General features: G+C 35.6%; 1 protein-coding gene across 15 annotated transcripts in view; it reads right to left on the bottom strand.

Annotated features, from left to right (window-relative positions):
* CHD9 (chromodomain helicase DNA binding protein 9) overlaps nucleotides 1–20,085 on the bottom strand; it is a 245,391-nt gene that overhangs the window by 18,147 nt on the left and 207,159 nt on the right. For 10 of the 15 annotated variants that reach the window (XM_036833648.1, XM_036833645.1, XM_036833643.1 and 7 more), the window contains 10 exons: nucleotides 17,427–17,530; nucleotides 16,803–16,920; nucleotides 16,099–16,156; nucleotides 12,411–12,453; nucleotides 11,055–11,274; nucleotides 8,176–8,378; nucleotides 5,279–6,187; nucleotides 4,147–4,310; nucleotides 3,130–3,402; nucleotides 2,222–2,390 (listed from right to left, as the gene is read on the bottom strand). In XM_036833648.1, coding sequence (XP_036689543.1) covers nucleotides 2,222–2,390; nucleotides 3,130–3,402; nucleotides 4,147–4,310; nucleotides 5,279–6,187; nucleotides 8,176–8,378; nucleotides 11,055–11,274; nucleotides 12,411–12,453; nucleotides 16,099–16,156; nucleotides 16,803–16,920; nucleotides 17,427–17,530 — 2,261 coding nt within the window. The remainder of the gene's footprint in view (nucleotides 1–2,221; nucleotides 2,391–3,129; nucleotides 3,403–4,146; nucleotides 4,311–5,278; nucleotides 6,188–8,175; nucleotides 8,379–11,054; nucleotides 11,275–12,410; nucleotides 12,454–16,098; nucleotides 16,157–16,802; nucleotides 16,921–17,426; nucleotides 17,531–20,085) is intronic. The other 5 variants (XM_036833650.1, XM_036833654.1, XM_036833652.1 and 2 more) reach the window with 4 other exon arrangements.

Raw genomic sequence — 20,085 nt, 5'->3', positions numbered from 1 at the left:
CAAACCCAGCTACCTTGACTTCTTTTTGAGAGTGATTTTAATAAACATTACTGATTTATTTTAACCTAGAATCCAAAATGGAAAATTTAACCTACTCTACTCTATAAAGCCTGTGTTGTCTTTATCTTAGATGTAATTACAACAATATTAAAAATACCTTCTTTCTATTGAATGCCTACTAGATGCCATACCCTGGACTAGGTTTTACAAATGTTTTCTTAAATTACCAAAAACAAAACAAACAAAACACAGAGGTATTAAGCCCATTTTATAAATGTGATCAGAAACATTATGCCTCAGGCCCAATGTCACAACAGTGGTAAATGACAGAATTCAAACCCAGGCTGTTTGGCTCTACCATCTTTTGTGTACTATTCCAGGTGGTTTCTGGAATAGGCTCTTTAGTTTTGTCCTCTTATAATTTATGCTATTTTACTGTCCTTCATTAATTAACTTACATTATATGATGTATCTTCACTCAAAGCTTTTAGATAAAATTCAGGGGTGCCCATACAAACATAAAAAGGGCTTAATACGAAGAATTATAATAGCAGTTGTTGAGCATCTAATTCTAAAACCTAATTTTAACATCTGTTTAGCATCTAATTATGTGTCAAGTTCCATACTAGTCACTTTACATATATTATTTAATCCACCTAACAATGCTACCTCTCCATCGACCCCAACTCCTCACTTCGCGAACAAGAAAAGGTTAAAAAATGTTAGCAGGTTTCCTAAGAGTCATGTAGGAAGACAGAGCTAGATTTCACATTTACAGGGACTTCTCTGGTGGTCCAGTGGTTAAGACTCCGAGCTCCCAATGCAGGGGGCAAGGGATCAATCCCCGGCTGGGGAACTAAGATCCCGCATGCCACATGGCACGGCCAAAAAAAAAATAGATTTCACATTTGCAATTATCAAGATGGATGAGATACAATTCTTAGATAATTCTATCTAGTTTTAATGTTTGAGGCTTTTTAATATTTGGTATAGGTGTAAATTAGTGTTATTATTGATACTATTAAAACAGTATTATTTATCAAAGAATTACTTATAGGCAAAGACTGTACAATCTTCAGCTGCAATAGCATTAAAATGTTCAGATGATAGACGTATCAATCCCACTTTATAGAGTTATGAACTTATCAAGGTACAAGCAGTGGTATTATTAAACCCACTTAGGTTGGGAAAAAAGCCCAGAGCTTATCTTCCCCATCTCTTCCCATTTTCTCACGAAAAAAAGAGCTCCTTGCCATTGTAAATCACAATTTGGGGGATTTATACTTCAGTAAGAGAACTGTGGCTCATTCATACGTGTCTGAAAGTCCAGTAATTGGAGACTTACACTGAATGGTTAATTAAACCGTAAGAGACAAAAGTAAGTCTGATGACTCTAATTGAGAATTTAATTATAATTTATAATTAGAAAGCGGTAAGAGCAGCAACTGGAAACGGCAATCAATTTAACACCTATAATAAAGCACTATTTTCCCAAACTTCAGGAATTCCACACATTGTACACAGGCACAGGAGTTTTGAAATGTTTACAAGCTATTGTATGGCAAACGAATTTAGTAGAATACTGAAATAGAGTCCTTAGCCCTATGTATATGGAGGTATAAAGGAAATTCCAGTCACGTACCTGCTTTTAATCGAAAAGTTACATTTTTTACGATTAGTATGCTGTGGTCCATACATTTTAAGACTCAGCTGCTCTTAACTAAAATTCTCAATTCTTGACAGCATACTTTAAGAGGGATGCAGAAAAATTAAAGTACAACTAGATCAACATAAACAAAATAAAAAAAACTGCTTATGGATGGATTCCTCAGTGCTAGAGAGCACAGAACGCAGGGCACCAATTCAGTATTCAATAAATACTTGTTGATTCAAATAGTCAAAAGGTTAGTACAAAATATCATCCCAAGGGGAGATATGATCATTGTTTTCCAAATGTTAAGATTATCATGCAAACATAGGACTAGGTTAATTCTGTGACGCCTCTGAAGACAGAACTTCAGTCACTAAGAAGAACCAATTGCAGGCAAAGTTTGCTTCCAAATAAGAAGAAATTTTGTGATAATTAGAGCTTTCTAATAATAAGAGGGCTGTTTAAAGTAGTAACAATCTGGTTCTTGTTAAGTATTCTATGAGTAAGTAAAAAAGGATTTGCAAATGATGGACTGTTTCATGCTGAGGCAATGATTACTAGCATATTCACCTGATCCTGGCATGGATTTTGGAAAACTGGCGAGGCTGGTCTCTGACGCACCTTGAAGGTCCCGAAGTCGAGTGAGGTACTGCTGCTGCCCTAGAGCACCATCTTCACTGTCCAACGGCCTTCTCTGAGCAAGCCCTTGCTTCTGAAATGTCAACTTCAAACCACCTTCCTGTTAAACAAACACCATTAATAAGAAAGAAATGATTAAAAAAAAAAACTCATAGTATATTGAGAGACATCTTTTACTTAGAAAAAGTGAAGTTAAAAACCCTGAAAAGTTAATCATGTTCTCTTATTCATACATCAATTGGAGAAAAACATTTAATCAATTTCTATAATGAATATTAAAATTTCTATCTTAAATGAAAAACATCCAGGTATTACATATACTTTTCTGAGCAAAACAAAGCTTTTCATGTGACTAGTACATTGTAACCCTTTCAGCTTCTGACCTATGTCTCTGTGTACACTATTCACATGACATACTAGAAGATATTACCCATGTTTTTAGACACTGAGTAATCAATTTAGCTTCAAAAATCATACTGAACAATGAAACTTACTGGTAACAGGGCATGCTAAATGTTTAAAACACGAAGTGCACTGACATACCATGTGAATACTATATAAAAGAACCAAAAAATAAGAAATTGTCAGACTGTTTAAGAAAGCATCTTGATCTGCAGAAGGACTATTTTCAGAAGTACAGGTAGAAAAATATATTTAATGATGATTCCTCTAGTAGAATATTCAAGTTTAATAACCTGGATATCTAAAAGAAAACAATCCAAATGCCAGAAAACAAGTATGTGAAGGAAGTAAGAGTAAGAGCAGGCAGCCATTTGCAGGAAAAGCATGCTGCACACCGCAATCGCAATCAGGTCCTAGGGCAATAAAAATAAACATACGTCTTTGATTTTCACTGTAAACTCCTTTTCTCGTACATGCTTCTTCACCTTTGACATCTGTGTTGACTGATCGTGTTCTTCTTTAACGCCAGCACCTGCAGGAGTGGGCACGCTGGGCTCGCTATGTTCTGTAGCTGCGCCAGAGCTGTCCAGCAGCTTTGTGGTATAGAAAGAAGCCACTGCATTGGCATCATAACTTCTTCTAGCTGAAGGCCACTTCCCTTTCAGAACTGTTTGACAAATACTGTCCAACCGGTTGATCATCACACGATCCTGGAAAAGCATGAACATCAAAGGATAATTTTAATAATTAAGTCAGAACTTTGGGGATCACAGCCTTGATGGATTTAACCCTGGTACAACATATGTGTATTTGGTATGCATACATATTCTCACATACATTTACAATTCTATACAAATTCCCATTGGTGACATTAAAAAATATTACACTATAAAGATATTTTTCTGTTCTTTTGTTTTTAAGAGTAACATGGGTTCCTTGTAGAAAGTTCAAACAACTCAGAAGTATACAGAAGAGTAGAGAGTTCTCTTCTTTGCCATTTATTTCCCAACCTCACTCCTAAAGGTAAGTACTCTTCTACTAGCCTAGTCACATACTGGAAGGAGAACTGTCTTAATCCAATCTGAACTTCCACCACTATAGGTACATGTACTTAAATGAATCTTTTTTCTAGGTCACAACTGGCTTGGTAAATTTCTTCAAGAAGACCCACTTAAAAGCACTTATTTCATAAAGAAGCACCTGAATACTAACTTGTATGTGAACATAAGCATTCATTACCTTTTCTTCTAAATATTCTAAGGTTATATTGAGAAACACATACATTTAAGTAGACCTAATTTACTTGACAGTCATATTTGATACTTTTAATGCTAACACCAAAATGTCATCGCACATATAAGTGACCTTTTTTTTACTACATAATATCTATCATTAAAGAAATATAGAAAAATACTCAAAAAATGACCTATTCCAGCAAGAAATTACTCATTTACCTTTGGCCAGTACGAAGCTGCCAGCATGTATCCACCTTGTAGGATGTAAGCAGACTCCGGGGTCCCGTTGTTCATCTGGAAACTATCCTGGGTCTCATCCTGGGTAGTGCTCAGTGATGCGACGCTTTCTTCATCGTAGGCTTTCACGTGAGGGGTACCTTCTGCTAAGAATAATTATAACCAATTATAACTGTTTTAAAAAGACTGCATAACACAATTTTACATATACTTTTCAAATCCTATATAATTATTCAGATATATTTGAAAATGAAAAGTTAGAGGTAAAAAAAAATTCACCTAGAATACAATAAAGTACTCATTATTTTTAAAATTGAAACAAAAGCACAATAAGTGGCATAAAGGAGTTTGAGGAAAAAAGGGTTAACAAAACATCCCTTTCTGCATGAAAATTTGACCCATGGTTAACACTCTAGGTCTGTTTCCCTGGAAACACATAAACTGCTGATTGGTAAACTATATCTGGACTGGGAGGACACAAATATTGCTGGGGAGGCTATAATTCTCTAAAGAGGGGATTCTCATAATTGGGCATGTCCCTTGTGGTAACCCTGAAAAGTCATGCTTCTGGAGTTGTTACAGGAGATTCTCACTCTTGTGGGTATCACAGTGGCTCCTGTGTCCACTTGATGTTGACTCATTTCCTTGCACCTGAGCTGTTAGACTGCTATAAGGATACCCGCCGAAGAGGACCACCTAACACTACCGACAGACTGAAGTTCCTATGCTAGATCTTTCTAAGTAGGGCCAAGTAGGGCCTATGATACTCTTGTTAAGTCGGACTGGTGGCTGTTATAAAATATTACCTTTATTTGTTCACTGATCAACTTGCTCCAGGAAAGATGTAATACTAAATTTAAGGCAATCACAAAGTAATAAAATTACTGTGCCAAGTCGCTAATCCCGTTTGACTAACCCATTTTGCAATGTGAATATTGAATACGGAGTAAGAACCAGGAATTTAGTTGCGTTTTCAGCAGTCCTTCTCTAAGAAAATCTGTACACATAAAATTTAAGCTAACAATTTAAAATATGCTTAAGTGATCCAAATCAATTCTTTTCATTTTCATGTGAAATGCTGCCTTAAAATAGCAAAAGCACTTTATGCATATACCTCGCTTTTGGACTTCCTCTTCTTCACTGTCACTTTCTTCTGATGAAGATGAGGAGGATGATGAGGAAGAGGAGGACGAGGATGAGGATGAAGATGATGCTGAAGAACAAGAGGAGGAAGAAGAAGAGCTAGAGCCTGATCGAGAGTGGGAGCAAGAAGAAGAGGAAGACGAGGAAGAAGATGATCTGGAAGAACAGGACGATCTCTCAGAATCAGAGTCAGAATCAGAACTAGACTCTGATCCTCTTTTGTGGACTCGCTGCTTCTTAGAAGCTGGGTTTGGAGTTAGAGGCTCTGTTCTGGCTGCAACCATGCGTCTGTCTGTTTCACCTTTTCCACCAGATTTCTGGTCTCCAGTAGCCTGTGGTAAAACACCATTCTTTGGACTTACAGGCTCAGACTTTATTAGTGTCCTGGTTTCCTCAGAAGTCATAGATTCTTCTTCAGAAAACTGAGGCTCCTCTTTAAGGTTTTCACTTTTAACTTTCACATCCTCTAGAATAATACCTTTAGGATCTAGGAGCCTAGGTAGAGAGGTAAGAGGAGAAGCAGAAAGTGCTACTTGATATTGCTGTAAAAGTGGGGTAGAAGTCCTTGAATGAGCCATCTTACTTTGACTGTAGTTCCTTTGAGCTGCCATAAATGAGAGTTCAGGATCACGAAGAATGTGATAGTCTGTCCGGCTCACCCCGTGTTTAGCAGCTCCAATGAGCAAGTCCCTATCATGAGGGCCACACTCCCACCAGACTGGTAAGTCTGGATTTGGATGGCAAAGCTTCAAGCGCTCAAACAACTGTGGATGTCGGAGGGCCTGTTCCCTTACTTTCCTTAGAAGTTCAATGCGATATAAAGTCCTAGAAGCACGTTCTTCTGTGATTGGCTGGATAAAAATATTTGGATCCACCAATTCTACATTGAAACGAGAGCAAACATATTACCCTCAAAAATACTTCATTATAGATTTAAAACAAACAAAGCAACTTCTAAAATGCACCTCTACTCAGTATCATTGTATACTTTCCAGAATTTCTTTTTAACATTTTTAAATGAGGAGAAACATAAATTTTAGAAAGAAGTACTAAAAATCATGTAACATATAACATTGGATCTATAGAAAGTTAAGTAAAACATTAAAGTTATTTTGGAGGTGTGTTAATATAACTAGGAAGTTACTTTTAAGAAATTCCCTATGAGCTAATGTCATACTATTATGTGTTTTAATCAAAGAGAAAAGCACTCAAACTCATTTATAAATACAAATTAAAACTGTTAAATTAACACCCCATAAGCAAACCTAAGTCCACATATCCTTAACTGCACCGAGGTAACTCAGGGCATTACAGTGAACTCACAGGGACAACAAAGGCTTTCTTAAAATTTGATGGAAACATGGGAATAATTGTCAAACAGTGTATGAACTACTAGCCTGAGATAGTTCAGTTTCAGCATCAGACCATACTCTGCTCCTTTTGATGAGGTCATATCTTTGTGAGCAGAGATACTGGCAGTTGAGAAGTACTCAAAAAAAGATAGAGGCTTGTTGAAATAATGTAGAGACCACCTTAAGGAGTTACTAATGGCCAAATGTGGAACAATTTGAACATCAAAATGAATTAGAGGATTCATTCAAAAGGATTATAACCTACAGAATAAAAAATAAATACCCACATGAAAAAATACTAATATGAATAAATAATTAAGTAGACTAGGGAGAAGGAACAGCTTTTCCTTGCAGGAGAACTGCGTAGTAAAAACTGTTGCAGACAAGATCTACTGATGGTTACTGAAATCAATGGGTGAAAGTTTGAGTAGAACAGGATTTGTGTTGTCTCAAAGTATCTTCTTAAGATATCTGTTAACTACAGGGGAGAAGATAACAATTTCACACTGGAAAAATGCAGCATAAACTAGCTAATCCAAAGAATCAAGGGCAACATCATCAGTAATAAGACATAACGACATCATGAACCCCTTGACATTACATTCCAAGAAGGACACAACATCATTTCTGAGGTATTCTTGCAAAAAAAGGCATAACCTCAATCCAACTGTGTGAAAACACACGACAAATCCAAACTGAGGGGTTTATGGCAAAACTGATCAAAGGTATCAAGGTCATTAAAGAGAAACAACAACAACAACAACAAGCCCAAAACTGAGGAACTGTTATAGACTGCAGGAGGCTAAGGAGAAAGAACAACCAAATACAATGTGGGCTCCTGGAACAAAAAAGGACATCAGTAGAAAAACTGGTAAGATTTGAATAGGTGTTTTAGTTAATGGTATTGTACTAATTGGGCTAATAATTATACTGTAACTATAGTCATGTAAGATTTTAACATTAGGAAAGAGTGAGGGATATATGGAAACTCCCTACGTGGGCTTCAAAAACAATTAAATTCACCCCAGAACAGTCCCTTAGCTGAGCATTAGCAGCTCTGATTGTTTTTGTTTTGTTTTGTTTTTTTGAAGGCCCTGGGTGTTTTTTCCCTACTAAAACTCTTTAAAATGTCTTTTGAGTGGAGCCCTCACTTCTTGCAAAATTACTTGTGTAAATAAGCCCTCTAAGCACAGTTCCTATAAGACGGACTAAAAATACAGGTTAGTTCTGTTTACCAAAAGCTATCCTTTATCTTCCACCTCCCACAATCATAAATCTAAATCTAATAAAAACACTATTTTCTCAAAATTAAATGTGTACATTTATTCTCTTTAGATCTCATTTCAATAGTAGAAGTAAGGAGTAAAGGATCTTTGAGCAGAGTTTATTTACAATTCAGGAAAACTGGTGAAATGTTGAATTAGACAGTACTAAAATAAAATAGCTGGAAATTTCTGAATTTTACTAATTTTGCTTCTTTGATTGAAACGAGGAAAAAAAGAAATTTTAGACATACCGTCTTTGGAAGGAAGACGACAAACCCTCCGACACATAGACATGAATGCATACAAATATTTCTCCAAACTATCATCAGTTTTCTTATGTAGCCTAGCCATAGCTCTAAATTTTGTCCAATCAAATTGGCCTCTGTCAGGATCAAACACCACTCCAAATGTAGATACAACTCTATAAAAGTCAGCTTCTTCTCTTCTTGTCCATCTATTTTGAATAGATTAAAGAAAAAGTCACATTTCTCATGGAAATAAATAAATATTAATGCAAAATACAATGACTATAATAAAAATTTAAAACCATTTCAAGTACCTAACACTTTAAAGGATTAAATCCAGGGCTATTTCCTTAGAAATAGATTTTAAAATGCCAGCTGACTCATCTATCCAACCGTGCTTCTTTTCCTTAATAGTAGTTTTTTGCATACTTACTGTGCAAAAAAATATGCATGGGATACAAGACTGTATAGGATATGATGACCCTCCCTTTGGGAAAAAGATAAAACATTTCAAACATATTTACAGTATAAAGTAGTATTTTACAGTTGTATGTATTATAGAAACCATGAAATTTTAGGACAGCACAAAAGATGGAAGGAACTGTTCAAACTTGAGTGATGAAGAAAGGCATCACAGAGTAAGTGGCATTTAAGATGGAACAAGGTTAAGATTAAGGGAGGGAACTAGAAAGAGGGCACAGAATAAGCAAAGTAGGAAGTAATCTACTTTGTTTAGTAGTAATCTACTTTCATTAGTAGAAGTAATCTACTAATTTTAAGGGGATGATGACTATTCCAGATGGAAAAGGAGATGGCTCGTATTGGGGACAGAGGGAGATAGGCTTGGGGTCAGTTTATAAAACACTCTAAATGTCTGGCTAAAAATAGTCTCTATTCAGTTGAAAGTTCCTGAAGATACTTTAAGAGGGTAATATCCTCACACACCATAGATCTCCAAACACAGTAGAATCTTTTCCCTGGTTAACAATCACAAGTTTGTTGTGTAATGAGAAAAAGCATATGAGAAAGACCTTTGAAAAACATTAACAGGCCATTTTTATCATAATGATACATTAAGAAGATTAATGATGATGTAAAAATAGTCAGTCTGGGAAACCAACCAATCAAGTCATATGAACCTTGTACCTGAGTGATAAAGTAGGAATGGAAAAGAAAGGATAAATTCAAGGATTACATAGGACACAAAAAAATATGACACCTACCTTCAAAGAATTTACAAGTTAGAAAGGTAAGACATGGAAAGGAAAAGATGAATGTCATTACAGTATCTTTTATTATTTTGAAAATGAGTAGTTTTATTTAGATAAGTGCTATATGAGTGCAGAAAGCAGAGAGAATACTGTGAGCTAGTCTGGTTGAGAAAAAAACTAATAGAGGAGATAGAACATTTGTTGAACTCTGAAGGAGTAGTAGGGCGAGGTATGGACTGAAGAGTAGCAAGAAGGGTATTCTGGGTGATAGGAACAACTTAAGTAGGGTACTGAGTCAAGACTAAGTGGGGCATTCAGGAAGAGGGAATAGGAGAGAATAAAATTAGTAATGCATGCTGAGGCCTAAACTGAAGAGACTCGAATTAATTAAGAAGTTAGACTTTATCCCTATACTAAATAAAGAGCCACGGAATATCATGATAAAACTAGTACTTCAGGAAGATTATCCAGATCTGCTAAAGTGAGGGAAAATGTATGTGGTAGATTAAAGATGGTCACAAAGTCTTTGCCACTGTTCGCTTTGAGAGATGCAACCTATTTCCCTTTCCCTTAAATCCTGGTTGGCCCTGTGATTTTTTTGACCAACAGTAGGTGGCAGAAGTGACACTGTAACTGCAGAGGCTGGGTCTTAAGAAATCAGCAGCTTCTGCCTTTGCCACTTGGAATGCTCCCTCTTAGAATCTGAGCTCCCAGCTGGCAGTCAGCACCAACCGCCAACCATGTGAGTGAGGCCACTATGGACCTTCCAGCCCTCGCCTCACTCCAGCCAACACCATGGGAAGCAGAAGAACCACCTGATCAACCCACAGAATCGTGACAAACAAAAAACTGATGTTGTTTTACGTCACTATGTTTTGGGGTGGGTTGTTACGCAACGATAGATAACTGAAACAGTAAATTTACGTAGGTAGTAGTATTTGAAGATTACGTCTAGGATAGCTAATATCTTAAGTGTCAGACTAACTAAATTCTGGTTACAATGAATGTGCTGCAAATGAAACAAAGGAACAATGATTTATCGTTCAGAAAAAAATCCAAAGATCCAGGTTTAATAAGGAGGCCAGGTTATTGCTAAACTTTCTTATTCTTTTCCATGTATTCTATCCTTTTTAAGAAGTTAAAGCTTTTGGGATGAGAGAAGTTTGCCTGTCTTCCTAACAAGCCTCTTGCAAGAAGTTCTACTACTATTTGTTCCCCTTTGACATCAGCAGTTTTAAGGGTTCATCCTCTGTAAAAAGCATAGATGAACTTCTCTTCCATACATTCTTATATTTCATTAATGTCATCATGTAAAATAAGATACAGTGGAATTTATTTCATATAATTTAAACATACGTTTCATTGATAATTTAATTCTTGAGTTTGCACCTTCATTTTTCCCCATACCTCACTGTTCATAAACATGACAAAAGAACGATTAAATATAAAGCATGGACTAATAACTATAAAATGCAATAATCTGTATTAGCTTAACCATATTTGTGTGTACATATATTTATATACATGTGTATGTATGCATAAAGCATTTTGCTTTGACCTACTTCTCTACCTACATACGTTTTTCACGACGTGAGATAATCATACCCTAACAGACTTCAGAATGGACACTATATTTAGATACTATATATTAAAAATTTAGTGCTATTGTCTTACCTCTGCTGTCTTTCTATCTTGGCTGCCATTTTAGGATTAAGAGTGGCTTCTTCATAAAGAGGCTGCATAACACTGGCAGGCACTGAGAAAGCAGGTTGTATCTGCTGGATTTGTCTGTTTTTATTAGTACGCTGATATGCAGTGATGAGACGCCTCAAACGTGTGGTTAAAGCTGACTGAGTAGGCCAATAAATTTTATCACCCTCCATCAGTTGACCATCTACATTTAAAGAAACTCATGTCAATTAAAAAAAAAAAACCTAAAAACCAAAAACTAAACAGATACTGTCATGAACTCACAAAAGCAGCAAAATTTCCCTACTTAAAATTTTTTCTTCCAATCTGATTATGTGAAAAACAAAAACGGAACAAATCTCTCAAAAAAGTTTTAACTATAGCTCTAAAAATTACAACAAACTTTAAGAGCAAGCTCAAAAAGTAGGTCACGGTGGAATAAAGAACTACAATGTTATATATTTAAAGAGAACTTCATTTGCACAGAAAATACAACTCTTGCATTTCCAGGTCTAATATATCTTACTGGAAGGCAAATACTCAATGCCGTAACTAAAATAAATTAAAAGTCCAACTGAAATCCATTGAGAAGTTGAACACTATAAACTCTTCTAATTAAAGCTTTCTGTATTAAGTTTATCTCAATTTAATTAGAATGAAACACGTAAAAAGTCATCAGGGAGGAACATATATTTTAAAAAATTCAATATGACAATGCTGTAACTTTTAAGTTTTCATTCACCTAATAAAAGTGCAATATCTAACTCTCTATTTCTATGGTGTAATATAATCATATATACCATAATCAAGTGGTAATCATTCATGCTAAGGAAAAACTACTCCTTTATTCCTAGTTGAATTACAGGAAGGTGAGGCACTATTCCCCTTGGGTACCAGCTGGGAATGAATGTACTCTAGCGACAGTACGTTTCTATCTTGATATCAGAAGGAAGTAGGAGCAAGACCGTATACAGAAAAGCCTGTAGAAACTGAGTGATAAAAGAATGTTTCTCAATGTGTGTATGAACAAATAAGAAACGGATTATTAAATTAGCACTAATGGTGTGTTTAATGGTGAATGTCACGTACCAGTGTAATAATCAAGCCACAAAATCATCAAAGCTCCTATTCTATAAAAATTCAGTGAGTCACTGCATAAAGATTTACAACTAAAAATATTGTTAAATTTCCAATCAACTATGTTCTATAATGATTGCAACTGTCTTCAATAAATTTCACATACATTTGAGACATATAGAAGTGTATTAGTTTACTGATCTCATGGTATCATGGGAATGTTAATTTACAATAATACTAAGTAAAGAAATAAATGTTATTTACCTCCATCTGCTATAACAAGATCTCCTGGTGAGGAAACATCATCCTTTTAAAAGAAAACAGAAATTTGTCACAGGGAAACTGGGTCAAGATATAATAAGAGAATTGATTTTCTTTATAATAGAATACTTTCCTTTGCAATAGAATTTTAAAAATTCAAGTTACTTAAACTAAAAAAACCCAAACGAAAAACATTTCACCCATTTCCATCCTGCCTCTAACCCCAAGCCTCTGGCAACCACAATCTGTTCTCTTTATCTATCAACTTAGTTAAAAAAATTTTTTTTTTAGATTCCACATATAAGAGACACCACACAGTATTTATTTGTCTTTCTCTGACTTATTTTACTTAGTACAATGCTCTCAAGGTCCATCCATGTTGTTGCAAATGGCAAGATTTCATTCTTTTTAAAGACTGAATAATATTCCATTGTGTATATATACACACATATATATATATGAATATACGTGTATGTATGTGTACATATATATATATATATATATATATATATATATCACTATCTCTTTATCCATTTGTCTATCGACGGACACTTAAGTTGTTTCCACATCTTGGCTACTGTAAATAAAGCTTCAAACCACATGTGATCAGGCTGCATATATCTTTTCAAATTAGTGTTTTCATTTTTTTGGGATAAATACCCATAAGCGTGATTGCTGAATCATATGACAGTTCTATTTTTAATTTTTTGAGGAACCTCCATACTGTTTTCCACAGTGGCTGCACCAATTTACATTCCCACCAACAATGTACAAGGTTCACTTTTCTCCACATCCTAGCCAATACTTGTTATTTCTAGTCTTTTTGATAATAGTCATTCTAACCGGTGTGAGGTGATATCTCACTGTTGTTTTGATTGACATTTCCCTGATGATTAATGATGTAGAGAGACTTTTCATGTACCTGTTGGCCATCTATATGTCTTCTTTTAAAAAATGTCTATTCACATCTTCTGCCTATATTTTAATCAGATCGTTTGGGTTTTTTTGCTATTGAGTTGTATGAGTTCTTTATATATTTTGGATATTAGCCCCTTATCAGATGTATGATTTGCAAATATTTTCTCACATTGAGTAGGTTGCCTTTTTCTTTTGTTGATGATTTCCTTTGCTGTGCAGCTTTTTAGTTTGACGTAGTCACACTTGTTTATTTTTGCTTTTGTGTTTTTGTTTTTGGTGTCAGATTCAAAAAACTCATCACCAAGACCTATGTCAAGGAGCTTACCAACTAAGTTTTTATTCCAATGACTACTAGTTTCTACTTTTGCTTTAGAAAGCCCAAAGTTAGAATTATAATCATTCCTTTGTAGGTGGGTCTTTTTCCTCTGGTTGTTTTTAAAAAAATCTTCTCTTTGTTTGGTGTATCTGTACTTGCACCAGGATGTTTCTTGAAGTGGATTTAGTTTCATTTATCCCTGCAAGATTCATTTTACTTCTTGAATCTGAGGATTCGTGTATTTCATCAAGTCTGAAGAATTCTCAGTTGGTAACTCTTAAAATAGGGCTTCTCCCTTATGCTCTCTAGCCTGTCCCTCTGGAATGCCTATTAGACATGCACCAGACATTATCATGCTATACTCTTCGTATCTAAAAAGTTTTTTTATATACTCCATTGTACTGGTTTTCGGTTTGTTGCCTCTCAGCTCTAAATTTACTGCCTCTCATACCTTTTGCCAGCTCTAAGAAAAAAAAAAACGGATCTAGGCTCTTTATTTTTTCTTAGCCAGCCAATGTGATATTAAGCTTTGTCAGTAGTGGGAGCTGGAGAAGAAAGGCATTTTACTTCCTGGTTCCCGTGAGCTCCTCCACTGCTCAGCTCCTACAGCACAAGCAGCTTCCTCAGTGCCCAGCTCCTGCAGTTCAGGCAGTTTCTTTAGCACCGCTTGGCCGGCAGCTTCTCCTCAACAACCTCCCCCTGGGTGGTTTTGTAGTGGAATGCCTCCAGTGAGACACCTCCCCAAGAAAAGCTTGGCAACCCTAGAGGGTGGATTTCCAGCAAGTTGCTCAGGTGTGGTAGCACAAAAACTTTTCTTCCATCTAGTGAGCTGTGGTCATACCCTCCCCAAAAGGTCAGAACCTCAGCCCTGGTGGGGACAGGACCCTTCCTTGGGTGCTGTATCTCACAGCCTTAGGAGTAGTGGCTATTCCTATATTCTTTCGAGTTCTTGTCACTTCTTTATAGTCAATCTCTCAGTATTTCAACCCCCCTATTATAGTCAATACCTCTTTACATTAAACTTTCCCAGTTCAAATTACTATGTGGTTTTTCTCTCCTGATTGGCTCAAACTGATTCATCATGCTACATTATGGATAACTTCCTCTATTTTCTAAATAATTTCTTCTCTCATGAGCTGTGTCTAATCTGCCTCTCCAGCAGGATGTTTAACTTATTTGTTGAGTTTTAAATTTCAACGACAGTATTTTTCACCTCTAAAGTTACATATAATTCTCTTTCATATGTCCCTCCGTCATTTAAAATCTTATTTTGTCTTTCTTTTTTTCCTAGTTCTTTCTTTAATGTCTTTAATCATTTAAAATTTTATTTTCTATTTCAGGAGATATATTAACAGAAATTCTTAAAGATCTAATCTTGTTCTTTGTTGTATTGCTAACATTCACTCATGGTAAATTGCTCCTCATAAATTAAAAATTTTTGGATTTTGACCTCATTTTATGGAGGGTTTTATCTTCAAGACTCAAGTGTAATCTAGATTGAAGTCGTTTCTTCTAACTGTTCTTTTTCTTTGTTTGTTTTTACCAAGTACCTCAAGGGTATTACCAGCATGGGATCTCTTTTCATATTACATTTTTGCCTTGAGAGTTCCTGGACCATGCAGATTAAGTAAAAGAAATCAAACCATAAACTCAAGAGAAGGCAGGCTTATGGCTATCAATTCTCAGGGGAAACAATTTTCTCCCTACCCAGAAACCATGCTGAGATAAATTTACTTGCTTCCCTGTGCTGTTTGGCAGAAAGTACTACCCTTTAAGGGTTCTGACTTTACTGGATTTCATTCTCACTGCTACACACTGGCCTAAGCCTCATCTTTCTTCCTCATATAGGCATCAATATCCAATTCCCTTGGCAACCAAGACCAACAAACTCTACCTGACAGCCACAGCATTGTCTAGTCTTTACTATATAGTCTCACAAATGTTATAGAAATTCTTCTCCTCTTTTAACATCATTTTCCCAACCCAACAGATTATATTCTGTACTTTCAACCAACTCATTTTCTTCCTTTTGACTTTCTATAAACAGAACACTTAGAACTATGCTTTAGCAGCTCAGAATTCCTCTGGGCTCCACCCTCTACTTCAGATCACTTTATCTGTTGCTGTGTTCCTTTAGTATCTAGCTCTTATTCTGCTTTGAGATTTTGCCCCTGAACACTGTGTTTCTTTGGTTCCTAGCAGTGTAGCATGTTGGCAATCCCCATTTCATCCATATGTCCAAACCAGCCTCCAGCTTGTCTAGAAGAGGAGATCAAGCAAATTCTGAATGGTTATCTGTGATGTCTGGCAACCTAAGTTGGTCACTAACTTAGCTAATGTTCTAAGAAATGATGCATAATGAAAACGTATGAAGGAAAAACATACAAGAGAAATAGCAAGCAAAAGAAAACATGGATAACTAGATTTGAGGATTTAAAAACATGATCCAAAGCATACCTCTGTATCATCTTTAAAGATAGCTGGGGCAGGTTTGTATTCTGGATCTTCCACATCCCTGTTAAATACCAACAAATGCTATGATTATTGTACTGAACTTCAAATTTCCCATGGCAGGACAAAAAGATGGGGTACTGTTGGAAGGACTTCTTCGTATGTTTTAATGGTCCGACTGCAGTCTCTGTTCTTCAGCCAGAGGAGCCCAGGCCTAATAGCGTGAAGGCTATTTACATGGCAAGTCAGAAGAAAGCTAGTTCTAATTTACTCTAACTCCCAAGTTCACTTATAAATGTGGTATTAACCTTAACATAGTCTCTTACTTTTCTCTTTTGGTAAGAAAAGAAAGATAATAAAGGCCTCATAATAGGTATAATGAACAACATCAGATTTCTCTTCAGTTGTAATATGCTTAGCTTTCTTCTTCCCTCTTAGGTCCCTAAAATTTTATAGTGTTAATTGCCATGACCATTAAGAATGGAAAAATGAAGGACTCATCAAAAGAATGGGTGTGGGGAAGGTCCAGTCTCTTCCTTCATTGCACTCTGTTGGACAAGTGCTAACTTATTAGAGTATCATTGGCTCTTTTGAATTGTAAACTCCAATTCTCGTACTACTACATTATTTAAAGAGAAACATCACCGGCATAGAATATGCTGATGTTGATAGAGCTATATGGAGAATTCATGACTCTGAAATCCACGTACCCATCCATATAATCGTTTGCCCTCTGTTCTGCAGCAACCGCTTTCTCATCAGGTTTTCCCACTCTTTCCAAGAAGCATAATGCCGGGTCTGCTCGGATAGTGTTATATTTTTCATAACCTAGAGGGATGACCAATTATGAAAGTAAAAAGGATAAAAAGAAGAAAAATATATAAATATAAGCATTCCTCATATTTATGATGAGTGATAGTTCTGGACTGAAGGGACCATATATTAAAATGATATAGGTTAAACATGTTTTCTAGAAATTATCACAAACATTACATGGTCTGGCAATATGTATATTTAAAAATCTAGATTAAATACATCAGTTAAAAGGAAAAGAGGAAAAACTGACCACACATAACATATTTCACATAACAACTCTTCCTGAGAGGGGACGTTATGTGAGACTTACGTCCAAGAGAAGCAGTTCACATATGCCACCCATTCATGAGGAAATGTAGTGACTGACAAACATAGTTTGGGAGTGTATGCTTTATATGATGTATATAATAATATGGGTGTTACTGGAATAAAGCTGTAAGTGGAAATCAATAAATTGAGAAGTAGCTGAATTACACTATACGTAGATGAAGACTCTACCTATCTTACTTCTCACTTACCATGTTTAAAAACTCCAATAAGGAGTGACTTATCAGCATCAAAATCCCACCATTCAGCAGGAACTTCTGAGTGGTCTGGTTCTGGGACCCAAACATCAATGTCACTTAAAAAAAAATCATGATATGACTTTATGAGTTACCATAAACAAGTCTAAGAGGGGGCAAAATTTTACATAGCTTCTAAAAAGCATTGTGGTTTTTAAGAAAAATAGGATACAATTTTATTCCATTTTTAAAAATTTTCCACAATTATCACGTATTAAAATTATAAAACTGCACAGTAACAACAAAGGTACCATAAAATTAATTAATATTCTTAAACAAACAGAAGAAATAAGTTTCAACAGGTTTACTTTATTCTTAAGGAATCATATTCTTTCCACTAATTTCCTTCAGATACAGACAAAAGGTTCTATCAAAAAGTAGAGTCTTATGTCAGCAAACAACTTGGCAAAAATCATCTGGGTCAAAAATTTCACTTTGTATAAGAGGAGACTGAGGCGCTAAAAAAGCAAATGAATGGCTCTAGGCTGTAAAACAAGTTATGTCTCTTTTAGACCGCTATTGCTAGGAAAGTCACACTGAAAAATTAAGCACTGCTTACCAGTAAAGGAAGCCTAGCAAAGAGTTAATAATGTTTGACAAGGATTAGCAAATAAGTATCATTAATTTTGATATAAATACACGTCATTCTTAAATTGTATTCAACAGTCAAAGAGATTGGATAGGGTAAATTACCTGAGGGAATCAAATATTCTACTTGAGATTTTCCCTATGACATTAATGTATTATCAATTTTCAAAGAATCAGAGATATAATAAAAAACTTAACACAAATTATATTAACTAGAATTTCATCTCTTCAGTACGGCACCATAAATTTTATAAATTAATTAAGAAAGGCCTATAGGTGTGAAGAAATGGAGCATTTCCTACTTATAACTAAGTTGTGTGGCAAAAGTTCATCTGTAAGTTGGTTGTCTTTGGGAATGCAAAATAAATTTTCATACAGATATAAACTGATAAATGGTCAATATGTTCCTGGGCTAGTCCACAAGAACCCAACAGCTAACCACTAATATAGCTGAAATAAAAGATATTGACAATTAAAAATAGTTTTAAGTTTTATAATAAAACATAAAAAATGGATTAAAAAATTACTTTTTATTTTTCATAAGTGTTTTGCCAGGAGACAAAAAGAAAAATTTTCAACACTCTAAATGCACACCTCATTATATCTTATTTTGCTTAAAAACAGAAGCGTCACAATCACAATATTTTTTAGTTTAGTGCAGAAAGAGAGAAAGAGGAAGAGAGATTTTCTGGTGAAATGGCAAAAGTTGAAAATTAGATGAGGAAAAATATAGTTAAAGAAGATATTTATTTTTTATTGCATTCCTGGTCAGGATTAAACAAAGCAGAAGCACAGAAAGACAAAAGAAAGAGGAAAGAACACCGGAGACAGGATGCCAAAGGGGGAAAAATAAAGTGGGTCAGATACTGTGCTTCCTCTTACCAATCATCAGGTAGCACTCTAAAGCTCAAAATATTGTGACTGTCATCTGAGGTGGAAGGTTTTTCCTGTTTTTAGAGAGTAAAAGGCACTAAATATATATCTCATGGGTTTTTTAAAAAAAAATTTATTTTAACATCTTTATTGGAGTATAATTGCTTTACAATGGTATGTTAGTTTCTGCTGTATAACAAAGTGAATCAGCTATACATATACACATATCCCCATATCTCCTCCATCTTGTATCTCCCTCCCACCCTCCATTATCCCACGCCTGTAGTTAGACACAAAGCACCGAGCTGATCTCCCTGTGCTATGTGGCTGCTTCCCACTAGCTATCTATTTTACATTTGGTAGTGTATATATGTCCCTGCCACTCTCTCACTTCGTCCCAGCTTACCCTCCCCCTCCCTGTGTCCTCAAGTCCTTTCTCTACATCTGCGTCTTTATTCCTGTCCTGCCCCTAGGTTCTTCAGAACCATTTTTTTTTTTTTTTAGATTCCATATATATGTGTTAGCGTACAGTATTTGTTTTTCTATTTCTGACTTACTTCACTCTGTATGACAGACTCTGGGTCCATCCACCTCACTACAAATAACTCAATTTCGTTTCTTTTTATGGCCGACTAATATTCCATTGTATATATGTGCCACATCTTCTTTCTCCATTCATCTGTCGATGGACATTTAGGTTGCTTCCATGTCCTGGCTATTGTAAATAGAGCTGTAATGAACATTGTGGTACATGACTCTTTTTGAATGATGGTTTTCTCAGGGTATATGCCCAGTAGTGGGATTGCTGGGTCGTATGGTAGTTCTAGTTTTAGTTTTGTAAGGAACCTCCATACTGTTCTCCATAGTGGCTGTATCAATTTGCATTCCCACCAACAGTGCAAGAGGGTTCCCTTTTCTCCACACCCTCTCCAGCATTTATTGTCTGTAGATTTTTTGATGATGGCCATTCTGACTCGTGTGAGGTGATACCTCATTATAGCTTTGATTTGCATTTCTCTAATGATTAGTGATGCTGAGCATCCTTTCATGTGTTTGTTGGCAATCTGTATATCTTCTTTGGAGAAATGTCTATTTAGGTCTTCTGCCCATTTTTGGATTGGGCTGTTTGTTTTTTTGATATTGAGCTGCATGA

Source organism: Balaenoptera musculus, chromosome 19, assembly GCF_009873245.2.
Source record: "Balaenoptera musculus isolate JJ_BM4_2016_0621 chromosome 19, mBalMus1.pri.v3, whole genome shotgun sequence".
NCBI classification, from domain to species: Eukaryota; Metazoa; Chordata; class Mammalia; order Artiodactyla; family Balaenopteridae; genus Balaenoptera; species Balaenoptera musculus.
This window is presented reverse-complemented; position numbering and strand designations above follow the sequence as displayed.